The sequence below is a fragment of the Lepisma saccharinum genome, chromosome 11 (assembly GCF_977018435.1).
Source record: "Lepisma saccharinum chromosome 11, izLepSacc3.1, whole genome shotgun sequence".
In the NCBI taxonomy this organism is placed as follows: domain Eukaryota; kingdom Metazoa; phylum Arthropoda; class Insecta; order Zygentoma; family Lepismatidae; genus Lepisma; species Lepisma saccharinum.
In genome coordinates this window covers 12470404-12483030 of record NC_139239.1, presented here as the reverse complement: position 1 = coordinate 12483030, position 12627 = coordinate 12470404, and the positions used below count along the sequence as shown (strand labels likewise).

Below are 12627 nucleotides of genomic sequence, written 5' to 3'. Positions count from 1 at the left end.
GTAGAGTCTTTTAATGTAGCACTACAAACCTTTGGTGAACGAACAGAACTCATAGAAAATATAGTGCAAGGACAGAAAGTTGAAATAAAGGAAGCTGGAGAAAAGGTTAATTTTCTCCATGAGAAGGCTAAAAAGATGGAAGTATCTCTTCGCCAAGAAATTCAGGAACAGACAGTTACAATTATAAGTAGGGTCAGTGAACTGCAGGAAAAGATCCATAATTTACAGATTCGACCAGAAACCTTTTCCGATATAGTGCCTGATCCAATCCGAGGACTGAACCCAGAAGCTACTGCCTATGAACCTCCTGTTGTACTTCCAAACCCATTCTTCCCCGGTAATACCACAACTTCTGATAGATGCAAGAGGCCTAGAGAAAAGGATAGTAATGACAGTTTTTCTCCTCGACGCAGAACAGAGTTTAAGATGCCCAGAATGGCTGATATCGCGAACATTCCGAAGTTTAAAGGCGATATCGAAGCTCAATCTGCCGAAAGATATCTGCGTGAATTAAATGTCAGTTTCGACTTAATGCAAGTGCCTGAGCACTATAGATTGAAATTATTACCTCGGGTTTTCACCGGCAAGGCTGAGCATTGGTTAGCTGGTAATATGGACAACTTTGTGAATTATGCTGATTTCTGCGCACGCTTTAAGGATGAATTTGCATCAGAAAAGGCAAAACAAAGACAACTAGCGGCTGTGAGGAACCGAAGGTATTCTCGCCTGGTCCACAACAACTTAGAAAGTTTTGCCTGGAGTGTCTACGCAGCGTACAGAAACCTAGCTGACAATTTTAATGAGAGCGAAGTTCTTAATTTGATCATTGGACAGTTGCCGTATCGCATTCGGAATCTTTGTCTGGCGCACGCTCCACGAAGTGTGGATGAATTGACACACTTCTTAAAGGACTTCGATATTTATGATGACCCTGATTCCTGGAAGAATAAAGAAGACCCTAAGAATAAAGAAGCTGCAGGCAATAAAAGTTTTAAGATCCGGAATATCCAGATGGATTCAGAGAGTCGAGGAGGAAATTTCTCACGACCTCGAAGATTCAACAGAGGATTAGGCAGGAGAGGCTTCAACCGAGATCAGAACGAAAGACAGAGAAACTCCTACAGGCCTCGTCTAGAACAAAGGCAAATTTCTCCAGACAGATGGCGTTACCAAGAACGAAGTAATCCTACTTCGCCAAGAAGGTACTCTCCACCACGTAGAGGTGACCATTGTGGTTCCTTCTCACCAAGACATGACGTTGCCTCAGAGCAGGAAGAAGCAGTGGAGACTACTAGAGAGTTTCTGCACAACCAGCGATCCCAATCATGTCAAACAAACGTCGACCTTTTCTAAGTGCCTCCTCTTCGTTTAGGCAAGTAAACTCGAAGGGACGAAAAATAACAAGAATAATATGTAAATTCTTTTTGCTGACCGAAATTTGTATCTTCAGGCAGTCAAGTGCAAAAGGTTCCAAATACAAAACTGGTATAGATTTTCCGGAAGCCTTAAGAAGATAGTGCTAGGTGGTAGACAAGTAGAACATGATATTAGTGGCATGAATTTTAGCACCAAAGTATTCATTTAAGAAAGTTTTGGTTCTGACTTCCTCTAGCGAATGCTTTTTCTAAAAACTGCACCAGGCAGAAATAAGTATTGAGAAGAATGCAGTTGATGCGTTGTTTGTTACCACTCCTGATCAAATGAAGGAGGATTTTCCAGATATATATTTAGTGCGGTACATCCGAAAGGTCCAGAATGAGGATAAAATCGGGATGTATAAATCCGTAGACCTCTGAAAGAAGGTCCATATAGTAAATATTTGGATAGATTCCTATAAGCAGGAGTTATTATATTGCTGGTGTGGAATTTAAAGGCATTATTCTAGAAGCACAGAAGCAAGAAGAGTGTTGAGTTTGAAGTGCTATAGGAAAGTACTGTTTCAGTTCATTGCTTATCGAACCCTGTACCTTTTTCTATAAAGTCTTTCTGGAGAAGAAACTAGATATATGGAAGCCTGCTGTTCTATTAAACCATCATGGAATAAATCATTGCCTGAATTCACTGTTTATTGGTTGTTTAACTACCATAGATTGATTACATTCTGTTTTCGATACTGTAAACTACGTTCCTTCTGAGTTTTTGTCGAATGAAGAGAAGCATTGGTTGGTGAAGTTGACTTAGTGTCAAGATATTTTCTGTATTTAAAGTTTCATTGTGTACTCAAAATTTTTTCAGAACTTGTAAATTACAATTTCTTCAAAAATTTTCCCCGGACGAGGGGCAATTGTAACGAACCTGAGAGTTTAAGATTTTATATTTATAAGAAGTTAAGATTTTTAAAATGTTTGTTATTTCAAATAATGTGCAAGTTGTCGCAGATAATTATACTTAGACTGATACAGTTGTAGTTGGAACTTTTATATATGTTTATAAATACGTCAAAATCTGTTCGTGTTGACGTCACTTTCTAATCTCAGCCGAGGAAGTGAACTAACCTGAATGTTTCTCACCTGACGACAGACTGAGTTTGAAAAACAATTGAAGGTGAAGAATATTAAGAACTTGGAAACTGAGAGAATTGAAGTATAGATTTTGGTTTTTCGAGTTTTCTTCTTGCCGATAAGTTGAAAGTAAACAATTAATTATGTTCTTTGACTTTCGCTTTATGTGAGGGAATATACCAACGTTAGTATTGAATGTTCTAGTGTTGTACTGGTAAGTGATTATGAAATATATGCGTTTATAAAACTGCGTTTTAACTTTGAAAACAGTGTTGTGTTTCTTTTCTACCCAGCAAGCCCTGATGATTTGCAGATTCTCATGTTCCCGACTAAAGGAGTAGCGGACTAACTTTGGAACGACTATTGTCCAACTGGAGGACGTTGCAAACAACACAAATGAAGCTATTGACAAAACATTTGAAGTACGTTATGGTCAATAATGCCAGACGATTCCGTGCAAACGTCAAATCGTGCCTAACTTCAATCAGTGTTGCCAAGGCTCAAAATATAAATAGTGACCCTCGTATGTCTGGTAAAACCTGAACATTTTCGTTTTTTAATAAATGTATAAAATATTCTTAAAATTCTTTCTTTTACATGGCATTTAATTTGACTCAGTGACAGAATGTAAAGATATGATTTCAAACAGAAAACCTAAAAATAATGTACATTGATACAAATAAACTATCAGCTATATTGGATCTGATTCAACATAATATACAGTTCTATGAACTGGTTTCTTCTTTCACTACCATTAGGTCTGTTGATACAGATGACAAGTTTATGGAATGTCGCCTTTAATGAAAAAAAAAAATGCACCCTTTAAGATGTTGAACTGGGAATGAAGTTATATTTGTTTGAAATCAAGTGCTACAAGTAGGTAGGATATACATAATGATGTATTAAATTAAACTCAATGGATCAACAGCCTTTGAGGGTCAAGATCTGCCAAGCGGCTTTATATTGGATGGTGCTTGATCAGTGCAACGAATTCCATGTCCATTACAGCTGCTTTCAAGTAGCACCCCAATTATATTCTCATGATGGTGGGCCAACATCAACATGTTTGGATCTTCACTGGGTATTGAACAGGGACTCCCCACACTACAGGCTTGAAGGCTAACCAATTGGCTACCCGAGAGTTCATAATTTTTTTAAATCAAATTTCATTATACATGCACAAAAATGCATGGGAAATTGAAGAATAATGTATAATTACTATCACTATGAAACCTAGCACTCCTAACCTAACCAGAACAAAAAATCAACACTTGTTTTGAAGCAAATTTCGTTACAGAGGAACAAGAAAAAAAAAACGTGTAAATTTTAAAAAATAATGAAAAATTAATATCACCATTATACCTAACACTCCTAACCTACTGAAAGGTAAAATTTATTTATACGCATACTTTGAAAATATGCAGTTGCCACTACATTGTTGCAACTCTCCGATAAGCGTGCAACCTGTATGATATGGGCAACATCAGCAGATAATGTGCTACGGGTGAGTTGCTGACCTCACAGATGACACCATATAAAATCACTAATTTCTAGCTAATAACACATATCCACGAATTAAAAGCAATGACAAACATTCATATAAACCACAATCTTCCCATCCGAGGGGCTGATGCACCACAGGTGGATTACAAACATCCAAATCATACCGCATAAAATCGCCAATTACTTGCCTATCACATCTTGGCAAGCTAAAAAGCACGACAAACGTTCATATGAAATTAAATATTCCCAACCCAACCAAAATCTTCAACTTTTTAGTGTATATGTGGAGAGTCACCAGCACCCACACTCTTGCACCATGCGAAATAAATGATTCAGACAGCAGCAACATACAAGTAAGGTGATTTGCACAACCTACTTTTGTAATATAACTCCTCACAAATTAATACTTCTGCTAACTTGAAAATGTGCACATTAGGCCCTCAAAACATCAAATTTACTTTCACAATTATTCCCAACATTCTAAATGCACCTATCACAGACGCATACAACTTATAAAAATCATCACACAATAAGAACTATTACTTATTTCCAATTTCCTCTTGTACTCTGAAATGTATACTTTGCAGATACATTTACATTCCGACAATAATGTAAAACTGCATTTTTTCCTTTGCTATCTGCCCCAAGACATACAAATCTAGTGCAATGGGAAAACATGAACTCTATCATTTAATGTTAGTAGGACATTCACACTCACAGGATCAGATTCTACTGTACGGAAAAAGGCAATCCTGTCATCTGCAGGTGTAGTGGATTCTAGTGAAACCTCAGGTACCGTTGATGATAAACATCTATTTAATGTGTTCAATGATGAAGGTCTCAGGAAAACCCCTATCAATATAAAATTACACATGTTAAGTACATGTTCTACAACATACTTAATAACCTACCATACTGACAACTAAGGTTAGGTTAGAATAACATACAAGCACCTAAATTATACCGCGTTTGTTACAACCTGTCCCGGTTCCCGCGCTAGTTGCTCCCTGGCTTTTCTCGGTGCTGGGGAAAGTCAAAGCCAGGCAGCCAATTAAAATACGCAACGTCGCAACAGCGTCTACGTAAGCGCCTCTCTTCTGGCTTCCATTTGCTCCTCGCTGCCCAGTAGACGATTTTTTCCTCGTTTCTCATTGGCACCGAAACTGTCGAGCGCTCCCTAGCGCGGGAAAGGGGACAGGTTGTAACAAACGCGGTATACAGTAGCACTCATTCCAAATCTTACCTTACGTACATTACATTCTTTGTTTGCAAGAATCAAACCACGGTTAATCTATGGAGCCATAGTTGCTTTCAATGCAAGCAACTCCATATCTAATAAGCTACAAAAACTACAGAACGCATGCTTGAGATTCATATGCAAGCTCAAAAAACATTTCAAAATGTACATCGTTTGAATTGGCTTAACACAAAATAATTTAGTTAAATATCAGTTACTAACTTTAACACAGAAAGTACTAAGCAGAAAACAACCTGGATATCTTTTTGAGAAACTGAATACAAATTCGAGCAGTCATCAACATGTAACGCGACGGAAAAACTTATTGTCACTCCCAGTTCATAATACAACAACCTACGGAAGATTGTACACCGTATCTGCCACCAAAGAATGGAATTCCCTTCCAACCTCTCTAACATCCATCCAGTGTCACAAGCAGTTCAAAAAGAAACTAATAAAACCATCTACTAGCAAGGCAGTTAAGCACATAATCATGAGCAACTTTTCTGTTATAAGCCGAATCCATCTCCAGACAGGCAGAGGGGTTGGGAGTCGTCGTCTCTGATTTTCCTGAAATTTTAGTATGTGAAACTGTGAGACAATCTGAAAAATACATATTTTTAAATTTTTTTAAATTTTCATTTTCACTCGAAATATAGCTGTTCAAAGTTGACCGTACGGCAGTAGTTTTGGATGTCAAATTTTCTAAATTACAATATCTTCTCATCAAATAGAGATAAATGGATGAATCTTTTTCGTTTTTAAGTATTTGTGTTTCTACATATTATAAACAAATAATATCTCCAAAACCAACATTCGAACAGCAATTAAAAAATAAACAATTGTTTTTGAAAAATTGTTTATCTCAAAAATTCCGAAAATAATACAGGAGTTGTATATCTGAGGGTACTACATATATTGGAAAGGGGAGAATGCCATTTTGCTTCTCGAATTTTTAATGATTCTTTTTTAAATCCATTTTTGGACAAATTTTGAACTCCGGAAATGTTACATTAATACACTTATAAATTGTTTTATACAATATATAGCTAGCCTATTATACATAAAGACAGTGCACCTATTATCCTAGCCCATTATAAGCACTGAACAGTTGTTGCTGAATAGATTTAGTGTCAGCATCTAATATGGAATGAACTCTTGCTGATGCATTAACAGGGACAGGAGGATCAATTGTCATTAGAATATCATGCAACTGGATAGAATATGTGTGATAAGCTTGCTGTTTCTTGTCAGGAAAGCGGTACCCACTGGATGGGCCATGAGGCAGCATGAAATTAACAGTAACTTCCTGTAACTCATTGCTGACCTGTGTAACTTCTGCCACCCACTATTCACCTTCATACACACAGGCCACAAACATTCCAGTCTTTAAACTTTGCAGATTATGCAGTTTAACAGCTGTTATATCCTCACTGTTGCCAAATGAAACATATTCCATGTGATGCTTCCCGCTGTTCTTGAATTGGAGAGCTTGTTTCCATCATAAGCCCACACACGAGATTTTTGGATTCCTTTCACTGGTCCAATTGTTTTCCAATCTTCCAGTTTTCTAGCTCAAAAATCTTGCATGTCCACAGTAGGAGTTTGGTATGCCAAAAACTTCCTTTCTCCACCACCAGTCTTCGTGATTTGTCAATCATGTGTTTGGTAGAATTTGGGATGTGTTCTAATTAATATCTGCTGTTTAGTAACAGATCTGAAAACATAGACATAACTTGAACCTTTTGGTTGTAAGTTGTGCATGACTCAACAGCTTTATTCATATTTTTTAATCATAATTCACAATACTCACATTGTGGAATAACATTATGTTCTGCCAAAGGGGAGGTCAATTCAGCTTGAGAAATTCTGGACAGACTCCTTCCAGCTGACACATCTACTGTTGTTACATGCTCCAGACAGGTTCCAGACAGTTCTAGAAGGTTCTGTTACATTCTGAAATTATCTGGAAGGTTCCAGACAGTTCTAGAAGGTTCTGTTACATTCTGGAAGGTTTAAGATTGTTCCAGAACATTTCCACGGTTCCAAATATGTACAAAAATTGATTTTTTTTAAAAAAAAAAAATCATTAAAAATTCAAGAGGCAAAATGGCATGCTCCCCTTTTCAGGATATGTAGTACCCTCAGATATACAACTCCTGTAATATTTTTAGAATTTTTGAGATATACAATTTTTCAAAAACAATTGTTTTGTTTTTAATTGCTGTTCTAATGTTGGTTTTGGAGATATTATTTGCTTATAATATGTAGAAACACAAATTCTTCAAAACAAAAAAAGATTCATCCATTTATCTCTATTTGTTGAGAAGATATTGCAATTTAAAAAAATTGACAGATCCTAAACGGCTGCCGCACGGTCAACTTTGAACAGCTAAATCTTGAGTGAAAATTAAAATAATAATAAAAAAAATATGTATTTCTCAGATTCTCTTACAGTTTCACATATTAAAATTTTTGGAAAATCAGATACGATGATTTACCCATTTTCATATTCACAGGCTGTCTGGAGATGGATTCGGCCTATAAATGTATATCCATTGTAATAATTGGCAACTCTGTTCATGTAACTTATTATAACTATGTATTAGCATTCTAAATTTCATAATTTTTTTGTCTATTTCATTTATTATTATTATTATTATTGCTATTGCAGTTTCATTCATTGTTCCAGCTGACTTCATATGTGTATATGTACTAAAGATGAAAGCGACGAACATTAAACATTAGTTTATACACACAATAATTTTATCTTTCTTATTTTTATTCAATTTGTATTTTTGTAATCAGGTTCTGTTCATATATTCCATTTGTACTTTTCTTTGTATTAATCATCCAGACAAGGGTTTGTTCTAAGAGCGGCCTTCGAGGCCGAAACACGCATGCTCTAGTTAAGTTGATTTTATTACTATTATTATTATGTCTCTCCACTAGGTATCAACCCAGAGACCCCTTATTTACAAGGCAAATTATGTAGATTTAGTCCATAGTATGTTACAGTGGGATGAAGTACAGTTCAGTGTTCATGTTGTCGCCATGACGAATTTGGAGTCATGCAGAAAGAAAAGAAGGTAAAACTTCGATAAGGTCCAAAAAGATTTCTTCATTTTTACACAAGAAACTACTTACGGAATGAGTTTCTGTAGCATTTAGAAGTTCGTGGAGGTATTTTCTTTCATCGTGCAATCTACTTCACCGCGAAATCATGTATTTTTGAACAGAAATATCTCTCCGACGCACAATTTTCGTTCCTATCATTTCCTTGCACTACGTGAACCAAATGTTGCGAATGTTTGATGACGTAAGTCCCTGTCAGTGTTTCCAACCAAGCCGTTTTTTTGCAAGATGACAATTTTAACTATGTTTGCCTAACGTAACCGTTATCTGTGCATGGTTCGTGGGGCTATCAGTGAATGGTTTGTGGGGCTAAGCGTGCATGGTTCGTAGGGATTTTTTTTGTTTCTGGAGCTATCCATGCATGGTTCATGGGGCTATCTGTGAATGGTTTGTGGGGATTTTTCGGTTGACAAGGTTGGAATCACTGCATAGCCAATGATGATGTACCATGCTAGTCAAGCTGTCTTGCCATATTGCGTCTTATGGAAGCGAAATAAGGAACAACAATTGAAATTATTTTTGTGAAAAAGCAAAATACCAACTTGAAGAATCTTTCATAATGGAGAATAGATAAGTACGAATGTTAAAAATTACGAAAGAAACGAGCGAGGGTATTGGGACCATACCGAAGTTTAACCGAAAAGAAAGTCTGTGTATTGATTGTTTTGTTTACTCACAAATTGTGATTGCTAGGTTATCATCATCAAGTTGACACAATTTTGTATTCTCAGTAGCAAGACCACGAACAGATAGCAGATGATATTCAGGACACTATAGGTCTTTTCTACTCTTACGGCGGCCTGTCAAAGTCCTGGCAAGGGAAGTGGGGTCCGGGGATTACACCCCAGACCAACCAGACAACAGTGGTGGGACTGAGAATTCCGAAGCGGCGGGGAAAAAGTACTACGTGTACCTTGTTCTACTGGCTGCTGCGTTTCTTATCGTGCTGGATTGGCCGCTTTCCCGATCCGGTAAAATCTGGGTACTACTTTACTATACCGGAGACACCTATCAATGATTTATTTCGCAATTTTTTACATTGCTAACATACTGTTCTGCGTTGCAGAACATTTCTTTAGGTGAAATAATGGATTTCTAAAGAAAATAATGTCTATTTCTTACATACGATAGCCCCACAAACCATCACGGGGACGAGGTATGCCTACTAGGTTAGGTTAGGTTCCATTAGCACTCCTGTCATTCAATTTAGCATATACGGACAACATCGGAATTACAAATTCCACGGCATCTTCCACACCCGGCAACAACTTCACGACTCATCCTCGACACGTCATGTTGTAGCAGCAGCAATAGCACGTATTGTGCTCTCGTGCAGAAAGCAAATGGCGGCAACAGCAATAGCGCGTCGGAAATAGATTTTCGTAGAAAACCACATGCATTCGCATTAAAATGGATCAAAATTACATTCCCGTATATCAACAACGCTACAGAAAATGATTTGCGTAATTACTTTCTCCTGTAACCCCGGACACCTATAACTTCTTTGTTTTGTCAATTTTTGACATTTGTATTTACCTATCTGCTTCTCGGAACATTCTTTAAGGTGTATTCACGTTTTTCGTCCCGGAATCGGTGGGAAATTTAAACTAAAAAAATATTTTTGTTTGAAATTTTTGAGTCTAAATTTCCCACAGATTCCGGGCTCCGCCCCTGGGGTAATTGACCTACCGCCCCAACCGCTAACACAGCCCCGCCTCCGCTCTGCTACGCTCCACTCCGGCTCCCCGGCTATATCTATAGAGTCCCTGTTAAAGGCATGTTAGAAATTGGCCGGAGTCACCTGCTCCCAAATGAGCCCCAAACTTTTAAATTTGAAGAAATCCGTTACATCACACAAAACACCTTCCAGATGTTAGACAATGCTACAGGAACTTATTGCCGTAAGTAGTTTCTTCTGTAAAAATGAAGAAATCTGTCCGGGGAATATCAGATTAGTACAAAGTTTGCAATCCTGCATAAATATTAGATTATTCGTAATTCAATATTTAGGTGTTGGTACGTATATTCATTCGCTTTTAGACCTATATATTCACTACACGAAATATCTCCACGAATTAAAACTTACAGCCTATGGTGTAAATTAATTACATGCACAATAAATGCTGCCTTGCACTTTTTCATACGGTCCAGTTTAACTTCCTGAACTCATGTTCTAATATAGAAAACTGTTTATAAAACTGTATTTACTCACTCAGGCCATTTAATGTTTTCAGTATCATTTCAATAAATGAAACAAGTTAAATGCTTCTACTTAAAAACTTTAAAACATTTACAACTCGACTACGGCTAGCAAGGTGCCGTACCGCCTTCTTCGTTTATTTGACTTTTATACAACACAGTGGAAACTGTTGAATAAATTATGGAAAAGCCAAATAACATTATTTTTCTGTTTCATCGTTCATTTGAATCACTTATATGCGAAATCGTTTTGTTCTAGAAGCCTCCCTATAAATTACAAATTATGCAAATTCCTGGAGAAGAAAATAAAACTTCAGTATACTGTAGTGTATAAAATAATACATTGACACTTCGGAAGCTTCGAACAGGGTTGCCGCCTATCACACAAATATGTAGCCCAAGTTCCACTCTTCAATAATCACTAAAACTGGCGTGAGTACCGTTGTTGAACGAGTATATAGAAGCCGATAGTAATTATTCATACGCAAAAAGTATAAATAAGAGTTGGTTGAGAAAATTAGGCTCTAAAGAAGAAAGAAAACAGTTGCGCAAATCGATCGTCTCTGATATTTTATTTATTTTTGAATTTTGCCGTGTTGGTGCTGACATCTGTCGGCGGCAGCCATATTGTCAATATTTTAAATGATGAAGTGAAACATCTGTGCAGCACGCATGTATTTTTATTTCGTAGGGTTGTTGGCATTACGGGAAATGTCAAATAATCTTAATATACATATTCATTAGAATTTTATACTGATTAGTATCTAAAATTAAAATGGCGACTTCAAACGACTCGTCTTTCCTGCAAGAATGGGTAAATGCTCAGTTATCAGAGATCCTAAGTTTTCCGGTACCAGATGACATGTCGAAGTAGGTATAAAAAAATAGAATAATATTTTTAGTTATTACAGAGTGAAGTTACGCCGTAAACTACCGACTAGCTCTGGGCATTAGAAGAAAGTACATATAAAGTAAATGAATCAACATGATCCTCTAGAACAAACCTAAATGAAAATTAATAGAGGTAACCGTTCCGTATGTTTAATGATTTTCGCACGTTTTATAGGAATACTAGTAACCGACTTAGAATACTGTAAACTATCGTGGAAGTGTGTTTGAAGCTTGGTGTAGCATGATGCTGATCACATCACCCCCACTCACGACTGGATCAAGAAAGTGTGGGGCTTTACCCCCTATATGCCTTCATGGCGTGGTGCTAAGCACAGGGGAGCACTTTTTGGTACTATTATCGTATGAGGGAAACCACTTTTTTACTTTACCTATTGGAAATTCGCATACATATTCCCGTTGAAAACCAAAGTTCGACCTGGCAATACTGTGTGTTTACAACGGATTAGGTTCAAGGAAATCAGTTATGGCAAGTAATGTAGTAGTATTTTTGGTACTATTATAGTATAAGGGAAACACCTATAAATCATATATTTTGCACTTTTGTACATTGCTAACGTACTATTCTGCATTGCGGAACATTTCTTAAGGTGAAATAATGAATTTCTAACGAAAATAATGTCTATTTCTTACATTAACGAGTACTTGCTGTTGTTTCTTATTTCCCACAAACCATCCACGGGTAGCCCCCAAAATCATTGATGTTAGCCCAAAAATTCACGAACCATCACGGGGACGAGGTATGCCTACTAGGTTAGGTTAGGTTTCTTTAGCACTCCTTTCGTTCAATTTAGCATATACGGACAACATCAGCTTGTAGCAGCAGCAATATCACGTCGGAAATAGATTTTCGTAGAAAACCACATGCATTCGCATGAAAATGGATCAAAACTAGATTCATGAACTTCCACAACGCTACAGAAAATGATTTCCGTAAGTACTTTCTCCTGTAAATTTGAAGAAATCCATTTCCCTTATACTATAATGTTCGTGGGGCTATCCGTCAATGTTTTGTGGGGCTACCCGTTCATAATGTACTCATCAGAAGGCCAAAATTAGTTAATCTACGAAATATTAACAAAATTCAAGATACTTTCTTACCCAAGCGTTACCGGAAAAAGTTTTGTTGGGATTTCAGTTAAA

The 12627-nt window shown here is 36.9% G+C and overlaps 2 protein-coding genes across 3 annotated transcripts in view; one reads left to right on the top strand and one right to left on the bottom strand.

Annotated features, from left to right (window-relative positions):
• mRpS29 (mitochondrial ribosomal protein S29) overlaps positions 1-10738 on the bottom strand; it is a 33237-nt gene extending 22499 nt beyond the window's left edge. The window contains exons 1-2 of the mRNA XM_083131684.1: positions 10589-10738; positions 4723-4856 (exon numbers count right to left, since the gene is read on the bottom strand). Coding sequence (XP_082987810.1) covers positions 4723-4856; positions 10589-10616 — 162 coding nt within the window. The 5' untranslated portion in view covers positions 10617-10738. The remainder of the gene's footprint in view (positions 1-4722; positions 4857-10588) is intronic.
• A 479-nt stretch (positions 10739-11217) lies between these two features.
• The window catches only part of LOC145995140 (activating signal cointegrator 1), a 47635-nt gene continuing 46225 nt past the window's right edge, over positions 11218-12627 (top strand). Inside the window, exon 1 of one of the 2 annotated variants that reach the window (XM_083131682.1) lies at positions 11218-11445. In XM_083131682.1, the coding sequence (XP_082987808.1) occupies positions 11351-11445 (95 nt within the window). In that variant the 5' untranslated portion in view covers positions 11218-11350. Of the gene's footprint in view, positions 11450-12627 lie in introns of both variants that reach the window. The other variant, XM_083131683.1, reaches the window with a different exon arrangement.